This window comes from Pipra filicauda, unplaced genomic scaffold (assembly GCF_003945595.2).
Source record: "Pipra filicauda isolate LSUMZ 115617 unplaced genomic scaffold, ASM394559v2 scaffold548_size709544_pilon, whole genome shotgun sequence".
Classification (NCBI taxonomy): domain Eukaryota; kingdom Metazoa; phylum Chordata; class Aves; order Passeriformes; family Pipridae; genus Pipra; species Pipra filicauda.
The window spans coordinates 541897-565598 of record NW_024104696.1 but is presented as its reverse complement, the minus strand read 5'-3'; the positions used below and the strand labels follow the sequence as shown (position 1 = coordinate 565598).

Here is a 23702-nt window from a genome sequence, read left to right as displayed (position 1 = left end):
TTAGAAACTTTGTCCCTCAGGAACAAGCAGATTATTGGCTCTCGGCGATTTTCGCGGTGCTCCAAGTCACGGAGCTGGACCTCAGGAAGGTTGCAGTGAAAGAAAAGGTATGCAAACATCATGTAATTCTGGGATTTTTCTAAATAAAGACCATGAAATCTGTAAAATCTCCTCCCCCCAAAAACTGCTCGGATTGCTCACAGTAACTATTGGAATAAAAACCTTCCCCTGTCGTGGTGCCTGAAATGTAACTTGGTTGCTGCCCGTTGTATTTGGGCCCCAGCCAAGCTGGAACTTTTAGGATCATCAGCTGCCAGTTGGGGTTGTGTTTCAAGGAATTATCCTTTAAAAAACGATCCTTTCAGGAAATTCATCGCTCCCAACTTCAGCTGCATAAATATTAAGGTTCTTGTTTAATGCCAGGTTTTTTCTGCCATGAACACACAGGAGGGACGACACCAGAGTGTCATTTACCCCACCTTTGAGATGTTGATCTTGCTCTTTATCTCAAGTGCCAACCTGTTTCCCTCCTAATATAATTTTTAATCTTTTAACAATATTTTTCCTTCTCTGTGGACTGTCAAAATTAAGCCTGGGTGGCTGATTTAGACCGGCCCTTTGGGGTGATAAAAGTTATTCCAGAAAATCCTCCCCTCGGGTTATTTCAGGATGTCTCAGCCTTGTGAATTCTCTTGGATTTGGAGGCACCAGCTCTTCTGTCTCGCTGGCACAAAATGGACATTCAGAAATGTTTTAGTTTAGATCAAAAATGCAGCAGATCAGAAGTTTAGATCAGTAGTTGAGCTCAGAAGTTTGGAAGGGGAAACTCCTGGTTGCTCATGTTTGATTCTGGTCGTGAAATAGTCTCGTATTACGTGAACTAGGGCTCTTTTGGGATAACCTTGACCAGATGATGTGCACCAGGATGCACCTACTGTGCTCCCAGCCACTAATTCCAGCACCAAATTAAAGCTAAAATGGAATTGCCTTCCCTTCTCCCAGAGTAGCATGGACATTGGATTCCAAGATGGAATGTTTTCCACCACAACCCTTGCTAATATGGGTATAACTGCCATAGAATCATAGAATATCAGCTTGGAAGGGACCTCATGGATCATCTGGTCCAACCTTTTTTTGGGAAAAGAACCATAAAAGATGGCCCAGCACCTTTGTTCAGCCCAATCTTAAAAGTGCCCAACACTGGGAATCCACCACTTCCCTGGGGAGGTTATCAGAAAATCCAGGATGGTTTGGGTTGGAAGGGACCTTAAAGATCATCTCCTTCCAACCCCCTGCCATGGGCAAGGACACCTTCCACTAGCCCAGGTTGCTCCAAGCCCCATCCAACCTGGCCTTGAATATTCCAATGATTGTTTTCACTGTGAAAATTTTATCTCTTGTATCCAATTAGAATCTCCTCAGGAGTTACTTGTAGCCATTGACCCTCATTTTATCCATGGGACTCCTGGTACAAAGGGAGTCTCCATCCTTGTAGCCACACTTTAAACATTGGAATATGGTTATAAGGTCTCCCTGAGCCTTTTGTTCTCAGGGCTGAACAAACCCAGCCTTTCAAGCTTTCTGGTCCTTGGATCATCTTTGTGGCCCTTCTCTGGACCCTCTCCAGCCTGTCCACATATTTTTTGTATACCAGGAACCAAAACTGAGCCCAATATTCCAGGTGTGGCCTGGCAAGTGCTGAGCAGAGCAGGATAACAACTCCTTGTGATACAACCTCCTCACTCCTACTGAGCTTGTTCTCCCCCAGGTCCCTTCCTGGCAGATCCCAGGTAGATCCCAGCCTGTGTTGCATTCCTAGATTATGTGTTTTCCCAGGTGCAAAACCTTCCACTTGTCCTTGTGGAAGTCCTTACCTTATTTCTGAGTGTGTAACATTTAACAACACCCAAAAATACACAGCTCCTTCCAACAGAAGGGATGGAGGGAATCCTTGGAATTTGAGTGCTCTTCCTCCCAGGAAAGACAGAAATGCATTGTCAGGAGAAAACTGGAGTTTGCTTGTTTTCTTTATTATTTCTGTTCCTTTTCTGAATGGCTCCAGTCCCTGAGGATTTGAGTTTGGCATCTTCCACCAGCACTGAGAGGATGCAAATTAATGGATAATTAAAACCTAAGCAAAATCACTTTGTGGCATCCTGTTTTCTTCCCCGGGAAAAGGTTGAATATATTAAAGATGGTGAGTTATATCTGGCTGCCTTCCATCCATCCATCCATCAAACTCTGCCTAAATCTCCTGGAAAGATTTATGTGGCAAGCCCAGCACAAAGACTGACCCCCAGAAACACAAATCCATCATTATTCACAGGGACCTTTGAAGCCAAATTGCAGCTGGAAGCGATTCCATCACTGCTTTTCTTTCTGTTTTGCCCCTCTAAACTGTGGGAACAGGTTGCTGCTGTGAATAAATATGATCCTCCTCCAGAAGTTGTTGCTGCAGAAGATCACAGGTCTCAGGTGATGTACCACATGATGCAGCCCCAGAAAGTCCTGCACAGGTGAGTTCACCTCATTTCCCAGCTGCTCCTCAGGGTGGCACTCAAGTAAAGCTCAATCTACTGGCATTTTTAGAGGGACTTTTTTATGTCCTCTAAATTAATCAGGGGAAGGGGGAGGAAGTTCTGTCCTATTCCAGTGGCAGCCTGGAAATGAGGCAAATCTGATTTGCTCCAAATTGCTCATGAAACCAAGTTCCTCCTTCACCTCCAAAATCTGAGACAGATTGGCCACAGCTCCACTTCTCTCAAACAATCTGTTGGAGCAGATGGCCCTTTGCAAAATTCCCACCGATGCCCAGAGGCACTTGGAAAAATCCCTGGAGGCACAGGAGCTGTGAAACATCCCCTTCCCGTCCTGCTGACACCTTCCCTTCCCACTCCTGGCATCCCGTTGTGAAAAAAATGCCTTTTGGGGTTTTTTTTTGCATCTTTTATATTCGTGAGGCGAATTTTTTCTTAAGTTTGTACCAAAGGAAGTCCAGTTTCTTCTGCCTTTTGGGGAGGAGATGATGCGACTCAAAACACGGGGAAGGCACAGCCGTGCTCTTTTTCCAGTGTTGCTTTTCCTGTGCCAGGTGGAATCTCAGTCTGGAATCTCAGCTAGAAAATGGAATTGCCCATATTTGCCTCTTTTCAGATGTGTTTTCGGGGTATTTGCCTGAGGAATTCTTGGAAAACTCTTTGAAATACCTTTGAAATGGAAAATGCTATAAATACATATGGTTATGTATATAAATATATCTGGTTTATTCTTATGTTGGCCCCAAAGGGCACTAGAACCAACCTTTGTGCCTCACCCCCCTGTTTTAGCACCATTTTGGATGCCTTAATTCATTCCTGAGTAACCTGATTGAAAATCCATGATTTAGCAACTCACAAATTGGTATTTTTAGGATATCTTTGTTGTGATTCTTATGTTTTGTGGGATTGTCCACGAAAGACAGGACCATAACTCTGAGAATTCTATTAAAAAAAAACAAACAAAGATTATTTATTTCTTTGCAAGGATGGAGATTTCTTAAAAAAAACCCAAAACCTACGATTGGCTTATTTTTCTTCTTAAAAAACCCAAAAAAAACAAACAAAAAACCCAAACCCTAAAGGCATGGATTTCTTCCAGTGCAGACTGTGTTTAAATCTTTGCTTCCTGGAGTTTGTAATTGCTGGAAAGAAAGGAATTGTGTCTCGTGCCAGAGGGGTTGTGCACACAAACATACAAACACCCAGCCCAGCATTTATGGGACTGACCCAAATTGCCAACGATGCTCAGCTGGAAAGCACAAACCAGTCATAGAATCATAGAATCAGAGAATCATAGAATCAGCTGGGTTGGAAGGGACCTCCGAGCTCATCCAGCCCAACCCTTGATCCAACCCCGCCGTGGTTCCCAGCCCATGGCACTGATGCCACATCCAGTCTGTCCTTAAACACCTCCAGGGACGGAGAATCCCCCCCTTCCCTGGGCAGCCCATTCCAATGGCTGAGCACCCTCTCTGCAAAGAAATTCTTTCTAATAGCCATCCTAAACCTCCCCTGGCACAACTTGAGACCGAGCCCTCTTGTCTTGCTGATGGTTGCCTGGGAAAAGAGCCCAACCCCCCCCGGCTCCCCCCTCCTGGCAGGGAGTTGCAGAGAGTGAGGAGGTCTCCCCTGAGCCTCCTCCTCTCCAGGCTGAGCCCCCCCAGCTCCCTCAGCCTCTCCTCCCAGCACTTGGGCTCCAGTCCCTTCCCCAGCCTCGCTGCTCTTCTCTGCCCCTGCTCCAGCCCCTCCAGGGCCTTCCTGAGCTCAGGGCCCAGAGCTGGACACAGCACTCCAGGGGTGGCCTCCCCAGCGCCCAGCCCAGGGGCAGAATCACTTCCTTGGACCTGTTGGCCACACTGTTCCTGAGCCAGGCCAGGATCCATTGGCCTTCTTGGCCACCTGGGCACACTCTGGCTCCTCTTCAGCTTCTTGTCAATGCCAACTCCCAGCTCCCTTCCTGCCTGGCTGCTCTCCAGCCCCTCTGGCCCAGCCTGCAGCTGCAGGGGCTTCTTGTGGCCAAAGGGCAGGACCTGGCCCTTGGCCTTGGGGAACCTCGTTCCATTGGAATCAGCCCAACTCTCCAACCTATCCAGGTCCCAGTTGTTAAGGAAATCTTCCTAATGAGGATACTTGACGGCCTTTTCACCTCTAAAATGCTTCTTGGAACCAGATTGGGGTGGTTCATTTGCACCTCTCTCTCTTGCTGATTAATCCCTATTTAGGAATGTCTCTGGTACAAATAAAACCTGAAAAAACGGAGCAGAAAGTTCTGTCGCCCCCCAAAACATTCCCTTCTCTCTCTGTGCCTCGGGATTTTATCTTTAATTACATTTTAACACAGCACTAAACAATGTCGTGGGTGTTTTTTTCCCTCCTGGAAGTGCAGGTGACATTGGAAAAGGGAGGTTGATCATAATTCCAGCTGCTCTCCAGGAGTTTCGTAGCGGAGGGTTCTTCACTCTGTTGGGCCAAGACACGATGGGATTGGTACCTGGCTTTAGAGGAGAAACAGAGCATGATTATTTTTGACAACTAAAGTAATTAACCACTGGAACAATGCACCAGGAGTCCTCCACAACTGGAACATTTTTAATTAAGTTGTGCTCTAATGAAACTCAGGTATCAGGCTGGAAACGAGCACCGACTCAGGGAAATCCTGCAGCCAGTGTGACGAGGGGAGGCTGATTTAGGTGATCCCAAAAATCCCTTCTGGCCTTAAAATCTATTAATCTATCCCAGCAGTGAGTCACTGTATTCACAGAGACACGGAAAGTTGAACTGTGAGCCTAAAATAAGCCTAAATGAGCCTGAAAATCTTTAGGAGATGCTTCTTACAAGCTGTAGGGATCCCAAAAGTTGGAGTTAAGCTTTGGAGAACCAGCAATTGATGATGTAATGAAAGATAACTTTGTGGATGGTATTATGGAAGTATTATGGAAGTTTTGTGGATGTCCCATCCCTGGAAGTGTCCAAGTCCAGGCTGGAGCAACCTGGGCTAGTGGAAGGTGTCGGGGTTGGAACTGGATGATCCATAAGGTCCCTTCCAACCCAAACCATCCTGTGGTTCCATAGAAATGTTCTCCATGTTCCTCTGGCGAAACCATAAATCCAAGGAATGTGAGGCTGTGAGGAATTGGAGCAGTGGGAATTTCTGGAAGAGCATTTGAATTCTGAGTGGAATCTTGTCAAGGAATCCTGTAAAAGTAAAGATTACAGAGGAATTCTGCAATTCCCGAGCATTTAACAGGATCTGTGCATGGAAAAGGAAGGAATTCCTGGCTGGGAGGGTGGGGAGGGGCTGGAATGGATTTCCCAGAGAAGCTGTGGCTGCCCCTGGATCCCTGGGAGTGTCCAAGGCCAGGCTGGAGCAACCTGGGCTAGTGGAAGGTGTCAGAGTTGCTATGTCTTGATCCATTTTGTTGTTTCCAAGCTTCTTTCCTGGAATTCCCATCTTTAAATGTCTCTTTTATAAAGGACTTTTAAAATGTAATTTTTTTCCTTCTCCAGCATTTGAAATGTATTGTTATAATAAGCTTTTTGAGCTAATTATATCCATATATAATATATATTTTTGCTAATTATATCCCTATATATTATATCCATAGTGTGGGTGGTATAATATCCATTATATCCACATAGTCTGGTAGATAACAGAGCTGGTTTGCTGATCCTAAAATAGGAGTAAAGCCATTATTTTGGAATCTTTTCCCTCCATGCTTCTGTTGGATGGTTCTCATTACTCTTACACTATTTGTAAGAAGAACAGTAAAAGAAATAAACTCTGTTTTCAGGTAAATCATATTAAATGGGCACATAGGTAGTTTTCTGCCCCCTTCAAATTAATTCATTAATTATTTATTAATAAATGAATTTATTGATTAAAAATAAGCGGGTTTGGAGTGATTTCAACTCTATTTTTAGATAAATTGCTGAACACTCCAAAGGGCAGAAATACTCTTCATTCTCTTGTTTTTAGCTGGAAGTGGGGGAATTTAAGGATCTAAACCTCTGCTCAGCGTGGAGAAAACAAAGAGCTTTTCTTGGGTTCTTTTATTGGGGTGTTATTTGTGTTCAGGGGAGTTTGAAGGATCTTTAAGTGGTCGAATTGAAGAATTCTTTATAAACCGCCACCTTCCAGGGTCAGAGTCACCAGGTTACATCCAGGAGAGGGGAAAAGGGCTGGAGGATTAAATCCAGTTAAATCCAGGTTCGTTATCCTGATCATTAAAATATTCCACACCTGCAACAAGCCCTGGAAAAAACTCTTCAACAAACCCCTGAACTGCAGAGGGAGCTTTAGAAAAAAAAAGCTGGGAATGGGAAGAAATGATCCTAAATGAAGAAATGATCCTAAATGAAGAAATGATCCTAAATACGACATTATTCCTTTGGCAAAAGACACCCGGGGGTTTTTAACTCAGGGGGGGGTTTTTTTTGGTGCCATTTTTACGTTTAGGGCACCTCAAAGAGCCCTGATTTTTTGTGATCATTAAAAGATTCCACACAGGCAACAAGCCTTGGAAAAAACTCTTCAGCAAACCCCAGAACTGCAGAGGGAGCTTTAGAAAAAAAAGCTGGGAATGGGAAGAAATGATCCTAAATATGACATTATTCCTTTGGCAAAAGACACCCGGGGGGCTTTAATCAAGGGAGGGGTTTTTTGGTGCCTTTTTTATGTTTAGGGCACCTCAAAGAGCCCTGATTGGGGTTGTTTGCAGGTGATTAAATGGCTCTTTATTTTCCTTTCTCGGAGCACTTTGCCTGGCCTGGACTCTTCCTACCCCATGCTGGTGTTGGTGGGCCCCGTGTCCTGTGGGAAGAGGGAACTCACTCATAAGATCTGCAGGCAGTTCAACAATTTCTTCAGATTCGGGTAAGTTCGCTCCCAAAAATTCCAAAGAACACCAAAAGAATTCCAAAGAACTCCAGGCTGGAATTGCTGCTGGCTTGGGTTCTTTTTTTTTTCCCTCTAAAGAAGTTAAAACCGACAATAAATGTTTGTTGTGATGCGTTTTTAGCTCTTCCCGAGGCTCTGTTGCCTGAAGTCATCAAATACTTCCTAGAAAAAAAAAAGTTAAATTCTCCTGGTGTTTTCAAAGGTGAACAGCAGACAAAAAAACCCATAAAAATAAAAATGTGGCTTTTAGTGCTCCTTTTATTGAGCTTTTCTCTCTGTGCTCCCTGGTGCCCCTCAGACTGAGCAGCTGGTTGGATCCGGGTGCATTTCTCTTAATTTTGGGGATGTGCCTGCATACAAAACATCAAAATGCACCCAAAATCCGGGAAAGGGAGGAAATGCAGCTGCTGGATGAGTTTATTGGCCTGTGAGTAGAGTTTTATTAAAGAAAATACCACCTTCCAGACTCCACCACCTCCTGGAAACACTAATTCACCCTGAATTCATAGAATCCCAGAATCAGCTGGGTTGGAAGGGACCTCCGAGCTCATCCAGCCCAACCCTTGATCCAACCCCGCCGTGGTTCCCAGCCCATGGCACTGATGCCACATCCAGTCTGTCCTTAAACACCTCCAGGGACGGAGAATCCCCCACTTCCCTGGGCAGCCCATTCCAATGGCTGAGCACCCTCTCTGCAAAGAAATTCTTCCTGATATCCAACCTGAACCTCCCCTGGCACAGCTGAAGACCGAGCCCTCTTGTCTTGCTGATGGTTGCCTGGGAAAAGAGCCCAACCCCCCCCCCGGCTCCCCCCTCCTGGCAGGGAGTTGCAGAGAGTGAGGAGGTCTCCCCTGAGCCTCCTCCTCTCCAGGCTGAGCCCCCCCAGCTCCCTCAGCCTCTCCTCATAGTACCTGTGCTCCAGTCCCTTCACCAGCCTTGTTGCTCTCCTCTGGACCTGCTCCAGGACCTCAATGTCTTTCCTGAACTGAGGGGCCCAGAGCTGGACACAGCACTCCAGGGGTGGCCTCCCCAGCGCTGAGTCCAGGGGCAGAATCACTTCCTTGGACCTGTTGGCCACACTGTTCCTGAGCCAGGCCAGGATCCATTGGCCCTCTTGCCCCCCTGGCCACACTCGGGCTCCTCTTCAGCTCCCTGCCCAGCCCAACTCCCAGCTCCCTTCCTGCCTGGCTGCTCTCCAGCCCCTCTGGCCCAGCCTGCAGCTGCAGGGGCTTCTTGTGGCCAAAGGGCAGGACCCGGCCCTTGGCCTTGGGGAACCTCAGCCCCTTGCAATCAGCCCCTGGATCCAGCCTGGCCAGGGCCCTCTGCAGAGCCCTCCTGCCTTCCAGCACATCAACACTCCCCCAGCTTGGGGGCACCTGGAATGTGCTGATGGTTCCCTCCATCCCCTCCTCTAAATCCTCAATAAAGACATTAAACAGGACTGGGCCCAGCACTGATCCCTGGGGACACCCCTGGGGACGGATCCCAGCTGGATGCAGCTCCATCCCCACCACTCTCTGGGCCCTCAGCCAGTTCCTCACCCAGCACAATTATGAGCCTTGGGCTCCCTGGAAACTTCTCCTTTTCCAAGGGAATTCCAGCCTGGACGCCTCAAACTGAAAAATTGATGATTTTGATAATTTGAGGCCTAAAATGAGGCAGTGCAAGATGTTCCTTTTGTCCACTCATTCCATCCTTCCCAGTTCCTGACTTTTCCTAGGTCCTGTAGCACTCCCTGCTCTTTATTCCCGGGATATTGTCTCTCTTCTATATATTCCCAATTTCTTTTTATTGCCCTAATTTATCCATTCATTTTTAACCAGACTTCTTAAGGAAAGAGGTTGTGTGACTGTAAAAATATCTTTTTTTTTTTTTTGCCTTTCTTTAAAGCAACTCCTGTGTTTTTTTTTTCCTACTGGAAATTACAAATGAATCGGATGCCAATTGAAATTTTCCAAGTGCTTGTGTGTGTTTTTTTAAAGAGCATTCTTTTTATGCTTGTCTGTGTTTTATTTCCTAAAACTTTCATGCACGAGGGGGAAAATAAAAAAATAAAATTAAAAAAAAAAAAAGGAGGGAGACAGAATCTTAACAGAGCAGAAAATTGCAACCATAAAGCAAAGTTGTATTTTAATTATTCAGGGGAGATTTAAAGCAATTTTATGGCTTGCACTTCTCCATTTCAAACATTCCTCTCATTAAAAATGTATTTCATGCAAGACACCCTGGCAGTTGGAATGTAAACATGGCCTTGCAATTAAAAAAAAAACAAAAAAAAGGGTTGTAATGTAGAAAAAAGTGTTTTAAAAAAAAAGAAATTGGCCCCTCGAACCATCTGGCTGGTGCTCAGCAGTGACCTTTAAAGCTGGATGTGTTCACCTTATCTTGGGGGAAAATCAGGCCTTTGAAAAGGGGAATTTTCCAGAGTCCTGTGTGGAACTCCCTGTTCTCATGTGCTGATTGAAAAAAAAAAAGGAAAAAGAAGTGGCACCTTCTAAGGTTATCACAGCAAAGATCTGTCAGGCTCTGCCTTGTACACTGAATTTCTTGATGGTTTCTTGAAGGAGTAAAATATCATTGCCAAAGAGAAGTGACCTAAAAGATCATTTCTGACCGAGCCACTGAACACCTGAGTCTAAAATTACTCCCTGCATTCACTTGGCTGATTTTGGGGGGGTTTTTGGGTGGTTTTTTATGGTCCATCCTGGTAGGAAGCTCGTGGAGCTGAGCTTTATCCTGTGGGTAATTATTTCCCCCTTAATCCCCCCTGATTTCAGGATTGTTTCTCCCCTTACTCTTCGAGGACCTGCCTAAAAATTGGGCTTTATATTTGGGTTTTTAAGCTCCCAGTTCAGCCCAACTCCTGCTCTGCTTTTCTATATTTAGGATTTGTCTTTCATATCATCCCACAACCCCTCAGAGCTGGGGAAAAAAATTGGATTTATCATTTCTCTGTTCCCAGGGTTCCTGTGACAGCTCCAGTTCAGGCCTTGCTGGGCTGGGGGGGGGAGGAATTTATAACCCAAATATAATGTTATATTTAAACTCTTTCCTTTTTTTTTGTTTTTATTTTTGTATTTATGGGTTAATCCTTCAAACATGCAGCATTAGTGGGTTGATTTGCACCTCTATTTCTCATATTTCTTGGCCTCTTACAAATAAAATGAATTATGGGATCCTCCTTCCCCCACCCCTTTCCCATATTCCACAGCTGCTTCTGTGATGGAAAACAGGTTATTTCTTTATTATCCCATATATTTTCCAGTCCCTGTCATACCACCAGGAGACCTTATTTTGGGGAAGAAAACAGGCTGGATTATTATTTCATCTCTCAAGAAGCATTTAAGGAAATGGTGGAATCAGTAAGTACCTGCCTCATATCCTTGGAGCTCATTTTCCTCTCCCAGAGTTGTCCAGGGCTGATTTATTTTATTTTTTATCTGAAGTTTGGGTCTGTGTGTTCCATTCCAGATGCAAATACATGCTGTATTTTTTATTTATTTTATTTTATTTTATTTTATTTTATTTTATTTTATTTTATTTTATTTTATTTTATTTTATTTTATTTTTTCCAACATTTCCCAGCCACCCTGCAGGGAATTCTTTGCAAGTTTAACAAACTCCCCCTAAAGGAATACTTTGTTTTGTTTTGTTTTCCTGCAGGTTTTGTGCCTCCAGCTACTCTTTTCTGATGCTTTTTTTTTGCTATAAAACTTGGGCTTGAAAAGCCACAACAAGGGAGACAACAGAGCCTTAAACAACTGCTCTGATCCTTAATAACAATGATCAAGGAGTTTAATTTTAAAAGCAAATAATTCTAGATCTTTCCAGACATCCAGACAACCAGAGCTGTGAGGTTTTTACCTTGGAAATGTCCTGGCCAATTCCAGTCCTTCCTTTTCTTTGGAATCTTCTGTTTCCTGTGGTTTGATGGAATATCAAAAAAAGGAATATCAAAAAAAAGGAATATCAAAAAAAAAGGATCTTGCTTTCTTTGCAGCATCCATGAATATCCCATGAATTCTGGGATCCATCAGCAGGATCCTGGGGTTTTATTATCCATGGCCAAGGTGCAAACCCACATCCCTGCAAATTTTGGGCTCTCCTTGGCCTCGTTCTTGGTGATTTTAAACACCAAGGAACTTTGTAGGGCGACAAAGCAAAGCCCAGAGGGATTATTCTCATTTAAGGGAGTTGTTCCCCTTGAAATATTTCCCTTGGCTGTTTTGAATTCCAGGGGAGGTTTCTAGCAACCTATAAATACAGTGGCCACTGCTATGGATTGGGAAGAGACACTTTGGAATCCATTGCCAGGGAGGGGCTCGGGACCTGCGTTCACTTGGAAATCGAGGTAGGAATCGACCTCAGGTGTCACCATTTTTATGGGATCGGCGTCTTCTCCCAGGGAACGAGGGCCAGGACAAGAGGAAACGGCCTCAGGTTGTACCAGGGGAGGTTTAGGTGGGATATTAGGGAAAAATTTCCTCATGGAAAAGGCGGTCGAGCGTTAAATCCCCCTGGAGGGATTGAAAATCCGCGTGGATGTGGCGCTCGGGGACGTGGTTTAGTGGTGGCCTTGGCAGGCTGGACTTCATGATCTTGGAGGTCTTTTCCAACCTTAATCGTTCCGTGGATTTTTCTGCTCTCCTGAAAATTTCTGGCCTGTTTTTTTCCATCCTCAGCAGCCCCATCTCCCCCTCCCATCTCCTCCCACCCCCAGCCCTTCCCAGCACAGCGTCCTCAGCTTTCCACCCATCCCACACCTCATTCCAGAGCTGCACAGCTGCAAATCCCCCCTGAAAGAAAATCATCTTCCCTGCTGAAGCCTCAGAACTTCAGGCCTGAGGCAAAAATTTGGGCAGAACTGTCAAAAAACCTGATTTCTTTGAGGTTTTCCCCCTCCCTGAGGTTTGTCAGGTGCACGTGCACAGGTGGCAGGATCTCAAAAGTCCTGCTGGGGGGAAGAAACTGGGTCACAAAGTGTCAAAACCTCTCTCTTGGAGTCCCAAAAGCACGAGTTTTAAGCTAATTTTCTAATTAAGTACTTCTCATTATCTTAGATCAAACATTTACTAGCTGAGGGTTGAGGTGACACAAAAGGAAAGGCGTCGCCTTCTGAGTTTTTTCCACAAATTTAAGCTCCATCTCTTTGAGATTCCAAAAAGGGGAGACTTGTTTGAGATTCCAGAAGGAGAGACTCATTCCTGAGGGCCTGGAATGTGAGACTGGAAAAAATAATAGAGATTTAAAAAAAAAAAAGAGCTGTAGGAGACTGCAGTGCTAAGCTGAGCATCCCCAACTAGGGGGAGACTTGAGCAAAAAAATGATATTAAATTTCATTAATTACAGGGTGATAATTTTATTGGTGAAGGCAATGATTGAAAATTAGTTTTTAGTTCAATCCCTTGATGTTCATGAGGAGTTTTAGCCCCCTTTGGCCCAAATAAACCCCTGCACATTCACTGCTTTGCATAGAAATGTGAAGTTCTTTCCACAAATTTAAGCTCCATCTCTTTGAGATCCAAAAAGGGGAGACTGTTTTGAGATTCCAGAAGGAGAGACTCATTCCTGAGGGAATGTGCTACTGGAAAAAATAATAGAGATTTAAAAAAAAAGATATAGGAGACTGCAGTGCTAACACAGGATCCTAAGCAGAGCATCCCCAACTTGAGCAAAAAAATGATATTAAATTTCATTAATTGCAGGGTGATAGTTTTGTTGGAGAAAGGGATGATGGAAAACTGTTTTTTAGTTCAATTTTAGCCCCCTTTGACCCAAATCAACCCCTGCACATCCACTGCTTGGCATATAAATGTACCAACACCAGAACAGCGGCCTTGTCAGGGCTGAAAAAATAAACCAAACAAGTAGCTCCTTGCTCAAATGATCAACTACTTAATGCTGGCTCGAAGTGCCTGTTACTTGGCTGATATTAAACAGCAAATAAATAACTTCATCCCTGTGTGTTTCCATTTCCTTTTTTCCCCTCCCTCAGTTTTTGACGGGACCGTGAATCACCCTCAGTTTTCACTGACTGAGACGGGCAGGGAGGGTGTTTTGTTGTCTTGCCAGACAGAGCCTAAACGGCCAAGGGAAAGAAAAATAGGAGATTAAATATGATGGAATGGGGTGCCTTTTAAAGCTGATGACTTGCTAACACAGAGGAGATGTGTTATCAAGTAATTTAGGAGGGAGGATTTACTGGAATGTTGTGTTTATTCATGAGGGGGGCTCGCCCAGTGACCGTAACTTTGGGTATTGCCAAAGCTACTCCCTCTAAAATTCCTTTGTCCTGGAAGTTTAAGGAATTATGCAGAGTCTTGCATCACCCTGGGCTCTGCTACACAGCTGAGAAGCAATAACAGTGAGTTATGGGTGTGAGGAGAAGCTGCTGAGTCCATTATCTCGGAACCAAAGTGATTGAGCGCCGCTGAAAGAAATTTTAATTACGGTCCGTGGGCCGAGACTGAAAATTTAGAGCTGCTCATTCCCCTTAATTTCGAGTTTATCTCTGGCTGGTAAAGGAGAGTGACACAAATTTGCCAAGTTAAATCTTGCTGAGGCTGCACTTGCAGTCAGTGAAGGGTTTTGGGGGGGGGAGAAACGTGTTTGCTGTGCTTTCCCTTCGCTCCTGGAGCCACCAAAACCTCTCCAGCCAGGAGTCTGGGATAAATGTAGAGCTGTCCTAAACTCAGCTCCCACTTCAACAGTTTCAGGACCAAACCACTGTGTTTCTCTGCTTAATTTCTCTGCTTAATTTCCAAGGGTGTGAGGAGCTTGAAGTGCACCTACTTTAAACCCAGGTATGTCCTGGTGGTGCCCACGGACAAGGAGAAATATGAGACACATCTGAGGAGGACAGGATTGTTCAGCAGGCCAGAGATTGAAGAGGCAGTTTCCAGAGTGGACATGTACCTCCAAATCAGCCAGGATTCCCCAGGATACTTTGATGCAGTCATCAACACGGGTAAGTTAATCCCTGGAGGTGATTTTTGTGATGAGAAGGATCCTTTTCCAGTTTGTTCTGCGCCTGCCCTTTTGGGGAGGTGATTTTTGGGGTCCACCCCACTGATGGTAAAATACATCACTGTGCTACATAATATGATATTTGTACTTATTGTCAAGGGCAATTTCAACATGGCATTAAAAAAAACCCAAACCACTAATTGCAGAAGGAAAATACTTAGGTGAGTGCAGAACCTGAGATGGATTTGAGGTTGTTTTCTTGAATGTGCTGTTTATGGAGATGAAGGGGTTTTTTTCTCTCCCAAAGCTGGATAAATTCAGAATGTATTTCTGTGTCAAACTTCTGTGGTTTGTATCTTTGTCCTGATGAAAGGTTGGGTTATATTTTGCATCCTTTCCCTTTCTGCAGACGACCTGAATGAGGCATTCACGGAGCTGAGTCTCCTCATGAAGATGTTCCTGGACTTGGAGCTCCCTGCAGCCTTTGATGACATCCAGGACACCAGAAGCAGAGCAGGTACCACATCTGGGAAACATGTTCCTCCTGGTTTTATCAGCAGAATGTTCCTACTTATTGTTAAAAGAATTGAAATCTGTGAATGAAGTGACCTGCGAGACCTGAAACCTCCTCGTGCTCCTCTGCCATGGGTTGATCCCTCCCTGGGATCTGAATCCTTGATGGATTTACATCCCTGAGGCAAGAAGATGCAGCAAGTGAGCTGCCTGACTCTTCTGAGGCTGGTGTTGGGCTGAGGAGCTCCCAAATTCATCCCAAATGAGATCCCATGTCCATGGTGGAGAGCTTTGTGTCCATCCAGCTGCTGAACAAGAGGAAAATGGGCTGGCACTGGGACCTTCCCTTACCCTCTTCCCCAGGATAGCAAGAATCCCAAAGAGCATGAAAACCAGGATGGTAAGATGAGTGAAGACGACTTATAAATTCACTCCAAGTGGTTTTGGGGCTGCAGGACAAACCCAAATGATCTGCAGGGGGTTTAAAAGAAGCCTCGTGATCACCTCCAGCTAATCCAAGTGCTTGCTCTCATCCCTGTGATTGTGCAATCTGGATCAGGGAATGATTCCATCCAAAAATTCATAGAATATCCTCAGTTGGAAGAGACCACAAGGATCCAGTCCAGCTCCTGGCCTTAAACAGACACCCCAACAATCCCACCCCTGTCCCACAGAGCGTTGTCCAAACCCTCCTGGAGCTCTGGCAGCTTTGGGGCCGTGCCCACAGCCCTGGGGAACCTGTTCAGTCCCTCACAACACTTTGGATGAAGAACCTTTCCCTAAAATCCAGCCTAACCCCCCCCTGACACAGCTCCAGCCACTCCCTGGGTCCTGTCCCTGTCACAGGGATCAGGGATTGGAGCTGCCCCTCCTGAGGGAGCTGCAGACCCTGAGGAGTCTCCCCTCAGTCTCCTCTTCTCCAGCTGAACAATCCAAGTGCCCTCAGACACTCCTCATTAGTATATCAATATTCCTCATTCCTATATTAATATAGGGAAAACAAACAAACAAAAAAAATCCCCCAAAACTCCCAGCAACAACTTCCAGTGAGACCAGTTCCTTGACCAAACTCCTCCTGCAGCAGCAGCAGGAGGGCTCAAGGGGGGAAAGGTGAGGGAGAAGAGTGGAGGAGGGAAGAAAGGAAGACTTCTCTTGTCACAGCTGGAATTTCTCCCACACAATTTCTCCCAAAGCTGGGATAAAAGCAGAATATGAGCTCTAAAACACCAGAGGAAAAAGAAATAAGGAGCAGAGATTTTGGCAGGAAGATGATGTGCAACATGGACTGAAAAGAAGCTGATTTTTGGGGCCTCTTTCCTCTCATTCCAAGGGTCTCCATGGTTTTTGGCTGCCATGGTCAGACCCGTTGCAACAGAGCAGTGAATCAGGTTCCTTTGGGAACACAGAGCCAACATCCAGGACCTTGGCGTGGCTCAGGAAGCTGCAAATCCAAGCAGCTGAAAGAAAGGAGGGAAATATCACTGAAGGGGAGTGTAAAATTCCTCAGCTCCTAATTTCGAGTCCTTTTTTTGTGTCCTGAAAGGATTCATAAATCCTGATTTCCCCGCGGACACGGAAAAAAAGCTGCTGCACGTTATGGTGGCATCTCAGAGCTCCAGCACTGAGGACCTTTCTGAGGAGTCTTATTTAACCTTAAACTAAGTAGATTTTATTTTCATTTCCAGAACTTCCACGTTGGTTTAAAATGAGAACGATTCCCTTGCTTTATTTGCTATAATATTGTGCTTTCTTGCCTTAAAAACTGCAGATGTTTTGGCCCGAAGGCAGCAAAACCTTAAATGGATCATCAGGAAAGAAGGGGGAGGATTAAAGAGAAAATATTTTTAAATAACCCTGGTGGTTTTTAATATATGTGCATTTATCTGAAGTGCTTTTAAAGGACTTTGTCTTCCTCAGCAGCTCTGACTTGTCACCAGTTACAGAAACCCCATTAACACTCCGAGATCTGGGTAATTCTGCTGCCCATAAAGTAACTTTTAAATTTACTACACGCCATTAAATTCACTTGGAGCTTCATTTAGAGGTGTTTAAATAAGTTTAACTATCCTATTTCTAGACATCCCCTGCTCTTATGGACTGTGGGAAATAATTTATGCCAAAAAACTTGCCCCCAGGTTGTGTTTAATGTGGACATTTTCAGTCAGACGGTGGCAGGGGGAAGATTGGTTGGGGGAGATTATGATGGGTTGTTAATTCTTTTTTGTAATGAACTGCTGTGCAAGAGCTTCTGTGAAAATACTGGGAGGAAATAGGTAAGTTCTTCTTTAAAAAAAACCCCAAAACTTTTAATAGCAGAAGTATAATTCCTTTCAGAGCTGATAATGCTTTGGACTCACATTAACAGCTTTCATCCATGGAATTCGGTGCTTTGGTAAAATCATGGAGTGGTTTGGGATGGAAGGGACCTTAAAGCCCATCCAGTGCCACCCCCTTTGCCATGGGGCACCAAGCTTTGCCCCTTGGGTGCTGCCCAGCACAGAGAGAAGGGGCCAGAGGTTGCTTAAAATCCCTGTTGGGATCTCCAGATGTCCAAGCCCAGGAGATCTTGAAGGGCTTCTCTGAAGCCTTTTGGGGTTTGCTGGGTATCCAAATGACTAAAAACCATGTTTATGGTCTTGACATGTCCCCCAGCACCGTTCAGGCACTGAGTCGGTTTTTGCGTCCCGGGAAACTCATACATCCATGGACTCTGGCTCCTGGCGCTGGAGGGGCGGAACTCCTGCACTGGCCGCGCCGGGATCAACTCCCCTCTGGGCAAAACAGGGGTCTGGGGTGGGGGAGGACGGTTACAACGGAGGCCCCAGTTCCTTTGGATTTGTCACCAGAGGGAAAAAACAGTTTGAGGGTCAATTCTTAGAGGTGAGGAACAAACACCCCTGAGCTGGGAGAGATGGGAGATCATGGAATGGTTTGGGATGGAAGGGGCCTTAAAGACCATCCAGTTCCAACCCCAACACCTTCCACTATCCAGGTTGCTCCATCCTGGCCTTGGACACTTCCAGGGATCCAGGGGCAGCCACACCTTTTCTGGGCACCAAGCTTTGCCCCTTGGGTGCTGCCCAGCACAGAGAGAAGGGGCCAGAGGTTACCTGAAATCCCTCTTGGGATCTCCAGATGTCCAAGCCCAGGAGATCTTGAAGGGCTTCTCTGAAGCCTTTTGGGCTTTGCTGGGTCTCAAAATGACTAAAAACCATGTTTATGGTCTTGACATGTCCCCCAGCACCGTTCAGGCACTGAGAGAACTATAAATCCATGGACTCTCTGCTCCTGGCAGGGAAGGAACTCCTGCACTGGGCAGAGCCAGGGATCAAATCCCCTCTGTGCAAACAGGAGAACGAACAGGCCCCAGTTCTTCTGAATTTGTCACCAGAGGGAAAAAACAGTTTGAGAGTCAATTCTTAGAGGTGAGGAACAAACACCCCTGAGCTGGGAGAGATGGGAGATCATGGAATGGTTTGGGATGGAAGGGGCCTTAAAGACCATCCAGTTCCAGCCTCAATACCTTCCACTATCCCAGGTAGCTCCAACCTGGCTTTGGACATTTCCAGGGATCCAGGGGCAGCCACAGTTTCTCTGGGCAACCTGGGCCAGGGCCTCCCCACCCTCCCAGCCAGGAATTCCTTCCTTATAGAAGGAATTCCTGCATACTGCCATGTCCCAATATTTATAAGACCATTTCTATGGCTTAATTTAATATTTAGATACCATTTTATAGACAGGATACATCCCAGCTTAAAGATTTTTTTTTCCAATTTGAAATAGTTTTGGTTTTAAAAACAGAGTTGGTTGTGTCTTGTTGGTGTTTCATGCCGGTGGTGCAAGTCCTTGGATCTCTGTTCCCAGAAATTCAGGGAAATAACAGGTGAGAAGGTGCCCTGTTCCAACTTCCCATGACATTTTGAGAGCTCTTAGAAAGTTAAAACCTCTAATTAGTTAGACTGGGATTAGCTCAGAGGACATGACTGAGGTGCAGGGACCTAAAATCCCATCTCATTCCAACCCCTGCCCTGGGCAGGGACACCTCCCACTATCCCAGATTGCTCCAAGCCTCATCCAACCTGGCCTTGGACACTTCCAGGGGTGGAAATTCACAATATTTTGGTGTCTTTTTTGTGTGAATCTTTGTGTCTTTTCCACCCCAGGCTCAAGAACTCAGCTCTTGTCCCCCGGTGGAGTGATTCGTTCTCCATCTGTCAGTGACCTCTTGGACTCTCCTACCCAAAAATATCCCAGAGCCTTCTTGGACATTGAGGCTGCCCCTCCAGGCTCTGTGGTAAGGAATATTTCTTGGAACCTTTGACAGAAATGATCAGTTGTAGTCAAACCTCTCACTCTCTCCGGAGAAAAATGGCTCCTGTTCTCCGTCGGCCTTTCATTCCGACAATATTTCCCGGTTCCCAGAGTTAAAGGCAGATTGATGGGAATCACAGAGTCATGGAATGGTTTGGGATGGAAAGGACCTTAAAGCCCATCCAGTGCCACCCCCTGCCACAGGCAGGGACACCTTCCACTAGCCCAGGTTGCTCCAACCCGGCCTTGGGCTCTTCCAGGGATCCAGGGGCAGCCACAGCTTCTCTGGGCAATCTATGCCAGGGCCTCCTCATCTTCCCAGCCAGGAATTCCTTCCCAATATCCCATCTATCCCTGCCTTGTGGCAGTGGGATTCCCTGTGTCCTGTCCTTCCAGGCCCTTGAGAATGAGGCAGGTGAGTCAGACAAGAGCACAAGTTTAGCTTCTGCTCCATTTTACACCAGAATAAACCTGTTGATCCCAGTTCACTTCATCCACTCGTTTACTGGTCTAATGGAGCTGAATTTCATCTCTCACTTCTACAAGATATGAAATGATCCTATTCCATGGAAATAGATGCAGTTATTAGGACAATGAGGGTTAATTATGCCATCCTGTGGCAGTGGAAAACTCCTGGAGCTGAGCCTTTCCAAGTGTTGTGCCAGAGAAAACTGGGCTGGCTGAGGAAGAGTGTGGCAGCAGCAAGGCTGGGGAAGGGACTGGAGCCCAAGTGCTGGGAGGAGAGGCTGAGGGAGCTGGGGGGGCTCAGCCTGGAGAGGAGGAGGCTCAGGGGAGACCTCCTCACTCTCTGCAACTCCCTGCCAGGAGGGGGGAGCCGGGGGGGGTCGGGCTCTGCTCCAGGGAACCAGCAGTAGGACAGGAGGGCACGGCCTCAAGCTGTGCCAGGGCAGGGGCAGGTTGGACATCAGGAAGGAATGTTTTCCATGGAGAGTGCTCAGCCATTGGAATGGGCTGCCCAGGGAGGGGGTGGATTTTCCATTCCTGGAGGTGTTTAAGGACAGACTGGATGTGGCATCAGTGCCATGGGCTGGGAACCACGGCGGGGTTGGAGCGAGAGTTGAACTGGGTGATCTGAGAGGGCTTTTCCAACCCGACTGATTCCATAATTCTGTGATTCCATGATCAGTCTCAACGAAGTGCTTGGGTTTCAAATCACCTCTTTCAACTCCAGCTTCATCTCTCTCTCTTTTTTTCACTTTCCCCAAAGGAATTCCTTCTCCCTGCAGGCAGAGGGGCAGTTGGGGCTCTGGAGCAGATGTGTCTAATGCTCCTTTCTTTAGATGACAACAACAAAGGAAAGAGAAAAAGAAAAATGAAAGCTCTGAAGCTGATTCCCTTCCAGGGCTCTGCTGTCACTCTGCTGAGCGATGGCTTGGCAGCAATGACTTGCTGTCCAATTTGTAACCACCTCTGATGGGCAGAATTAATGCTGGAGGTGGAGTAACAGCCTCCCCTTCCACCCCCTCCTTTCCCAGGCTTTAAAAAAGCCATGGAGAAAGGTCTGCCTGGGACATGGGGGGCAGAAATGGGGAAACTCCCATCTTTCGGTTTTCTGAGCCGAAATGTCTCTTTTCGCGCCGTGAACGACTCAAAACCTGTCACAAATGTTGTCCATTGTCACCTTTCCTCCATCCAAAGCTCTGTTGGTTGAAGCTGAGGGAGAAGCCCCACTATCCCTTCCCTTGGTGGCCCCAGAACTCGTTGATTTTTATTTTATTTCAAAATTTGACATTTTGCCAAGTGGTTTAAGATGGAGGAGGCCATAATTTACCTCAGGTTTAACTTAACTTAGTGGCCACGAGGCTCTTTTTATTCTGTTATTCTCCCCTTTCAGTGCTGGTAATTCCTTTGTGTTGTTTGCTGCACGAAGTTTTTATTAGATTTTTTTTACAGGAAGCAAAAGCTTTTCAGTGTCAACCCAGGAAAATGTTCAAGGTGAACCACAGGTGCCTCTTAGACCATATTTAATGAGAAGAATATAAATACATCTGTAGCCTTTCAAGTAAAATTTTGGCTAAACTCTTACATTTGAGGCTGGTTTTGGCACCCAAATAACGGTGCCCACATTCAACTCACATCCTGAAGAACTCGGAAATAAAAGATACGAAGAAATTAATGTGAGTTATTCACGTGAGTTATCCAAGAGCAAAATAAGAAGCAGGATCTGCTGCTCAGGGATCTGATTCCTTGCAGTTCATCCCTTGTGACCAGGCCAACCCTGCCCTAATTTTGGATGGCTGTAATTAACTGTGCAAGGTGTGAACAGGAAGGTTCTTACCTTAATCCACCCAGCAAAAAAAAAAAAAAAAAAAAAAAGTGGTCAGAATTATATATTTAACAACAAAAAAAAAAGTTAAATTAAAAACAAACTCAGTAAGGGAGATTTAGGATAAATAGTGAAGGAATTCACAATAATCACAATGTGAGCATTCACCTCTGTTACAAACATGATTAATTAATTCAATTGATGAAATTAATTGACTTGATTTATTAATTGACTCGATTTATTGACTGATAACTATCAATGGCTCTCAGCTGGTAATGAGGCAGGATTTAATAACTCTGCCCTGTAATTTAAATTTTTTTTTAAGCACCTGTGGTGCTGGGAAGTTGGGAGGCATCAAAAGTGGTTTTCTGCAGGTTTTTCTTCCTGCCACGTTCTCGTGGAATCACAGAATTGCTGAGGTTGGAAAAGATCTCCAAGGTCGTCGAGTCCAACCGTGTCCACCACTAAACCACCTCCTCAAGTGCCACATCCACGTGTTTTTTGAACACTTCCAGGGATGGGGACTCCACCCCTGCCCTGGGCAGCCTGTTCCTATGCTGGGCAACCCTTTCTGGGAAGAAATTATTCCTAATATCCAATTGAAACCTCCCCTGGCACAGCTGGAGGCCGTTCCCTCTCCTCCTGTCCCTTGTTCCTTGGGAGCAGAGCCCGACCGCCCCTGGCTCCCCCGTCCTCTCAGGGAGTTGCAGAGACTTTTTGACTCCTTTCTAGAGACTATTTTGACTGCTGTGAAGACATTGAAGCTTCACTGGAGGTCAAGAGCTTCGTTATTCAAAGGCAGCAAGACTTCAGACCTAAAAATTTCATCCCCGAATCACATCCAGCACCTTTTTAATTATATTCCTCTGCCATTTCCCCAAAAATCTCTCAATACACGTGCTCTGGAATTTTAGCACATGAAAGGGCTGTCATAGCCACTTAAATCTCCACATTTGCTGTTAAATTGCTGTGTAAAGTTGGGCTCCTTTCTTTTCCAGGAAGAAGCTTCTCTCCGAAGACGTTTTTCCGCGGCGCGTCAGGCCCTGGCATGGAAAGCACCTCCTGCCCCTCTCCAGCTGCTTCCCAGGTAACCCAGAGGGATCTCAGCCAAATTCCTTGGAATTACAGTGAAAAAGGGCCTGTCCAAGGTTTCTTCTCCACTGAATGATTAGAAACCGTCAGGGATTGCAGCTCTATTCCCTGCCACTTTTAAATCCCAAATAAATCACGGACCAACTTGGCTTTTGACTTGGGAGCGCACTGGGAACGGATGAGGCAGAGCCAGCCACGAGTAACTTGTCTAAAACCATGGAATTATTTGATGTGTCCTCTCTGAGAGAGAAGAAAAGGACCATTTTTTCTGGCAGCTCAGTCTCTGACGTGGTGGTTTTTTTCAGCAGTAATTAGTGGTGATGATGATGATGATGAATTAATGGTAGAAAGTCCCAGTTCGTATTTGCTGCAGTGAATCTTCTCTGTTTAAACAGAATTTCTGAAAGCTGAGGCCACTTCCTCATTTTATTTTTTAATTCTTAATTTTTTAATTTTTTTTTTTTTAATTTTAGAAAAGTTTTTTTTATTTTTTAATTTTTAGTTTTTGAAGTCCCATCCTGACTGCCTCGCTTCCTTTTCTTCCTCGTAGTCACAGCCCTGCAAAAACAGGTTAAAACTCTCTGAATCTCAATAGTTTTGAGCCCTTCTGCCTTCCCCTGGTGTAAACCTCCCTAGCCTGAATTCTTCCTTCCTTGTTTTTCCTGCCTGCCACGAAAAAGGCTCCCAGTGGGGACATTTAAAGCATCACAGAGGCCTCTAAATCAGCAAAATCCGAAGGAATAGAAAATTTCCCACCTCTCAGGGCTGCCCAGTTGCCAGATGTGTTGATCACTCCAATGCCAGAGGCTGGAAATTAAGTCTGAAAAATAAAAAAGAAAGAAAGAAAGAAAGAAAAAAAAACCCTACTGGATTAAACTATGTCTAGAAAACCAATGGCTGAAGTTTACAGGCAGAAATGCATCATAATAATGCTTTTTTCAAATCTTTACTCATTTTAAATGGTGTTGAAGTGAGAAGAAAAAAATGGAAATGGGTGTTTTCTTTGGCTGGAGGTGTTTTGGGGTTGATTTAGTGCTGCAACACGAACTGTTCCTCTGAGTCTGCTTTAGTTTTGGGTTTTTTTTTTTGCTGCCTTCAT

The 23702-nt window shown here is 45.4% G+C and overlaps 1 protein-coding gene across 1 annotated transcript in view; it reads left to right on the top strand.

Annotated features, from left to right (window-relative positions):
• Positions 1-23479, top strand: part of LOC113995134 (leucine-rich repeat and guanylate kinase domain-containing protein-like) — a 39588-nt gene extending 16109 nt beyond the window's left edge. The window contains exons 9-18 of the mRNA XM_039387259.1: positions 21-107; positions 2410-2516; positions 7291-7410; positions 10700-10796; positions 11672-11785; positions 14200-14401; positions 14810-14917; positions 19077-19207; positions 22510-22598; positions 23106-23479. Coding sequence (XP_039243193.1) covers positions 21-107; positions 2410-2516; positions 7291-7410; positions 10700-10796; positions 11672-11785; positions 14200-14401; positions 14810-14917; positions 19077-19207; positions 22510-22598; positions 23106-23112 — 1062 coding nt within the window. The 3' untranslated portion in view covers positions 23113-23479. The remainder of the gene's footprint in view (positions 1-20; positions 108-2409; positions 2517-7290; positions 7411-10699; positions 10797-11671; positions 11786-14199; positions 14402-14809; positions 14918-19076; positions 19208-22509; positions 22599-23105) is intronic.
• The last annotated feature ends 223 nt before the right edge of the window (positions 23480-23702 follow it).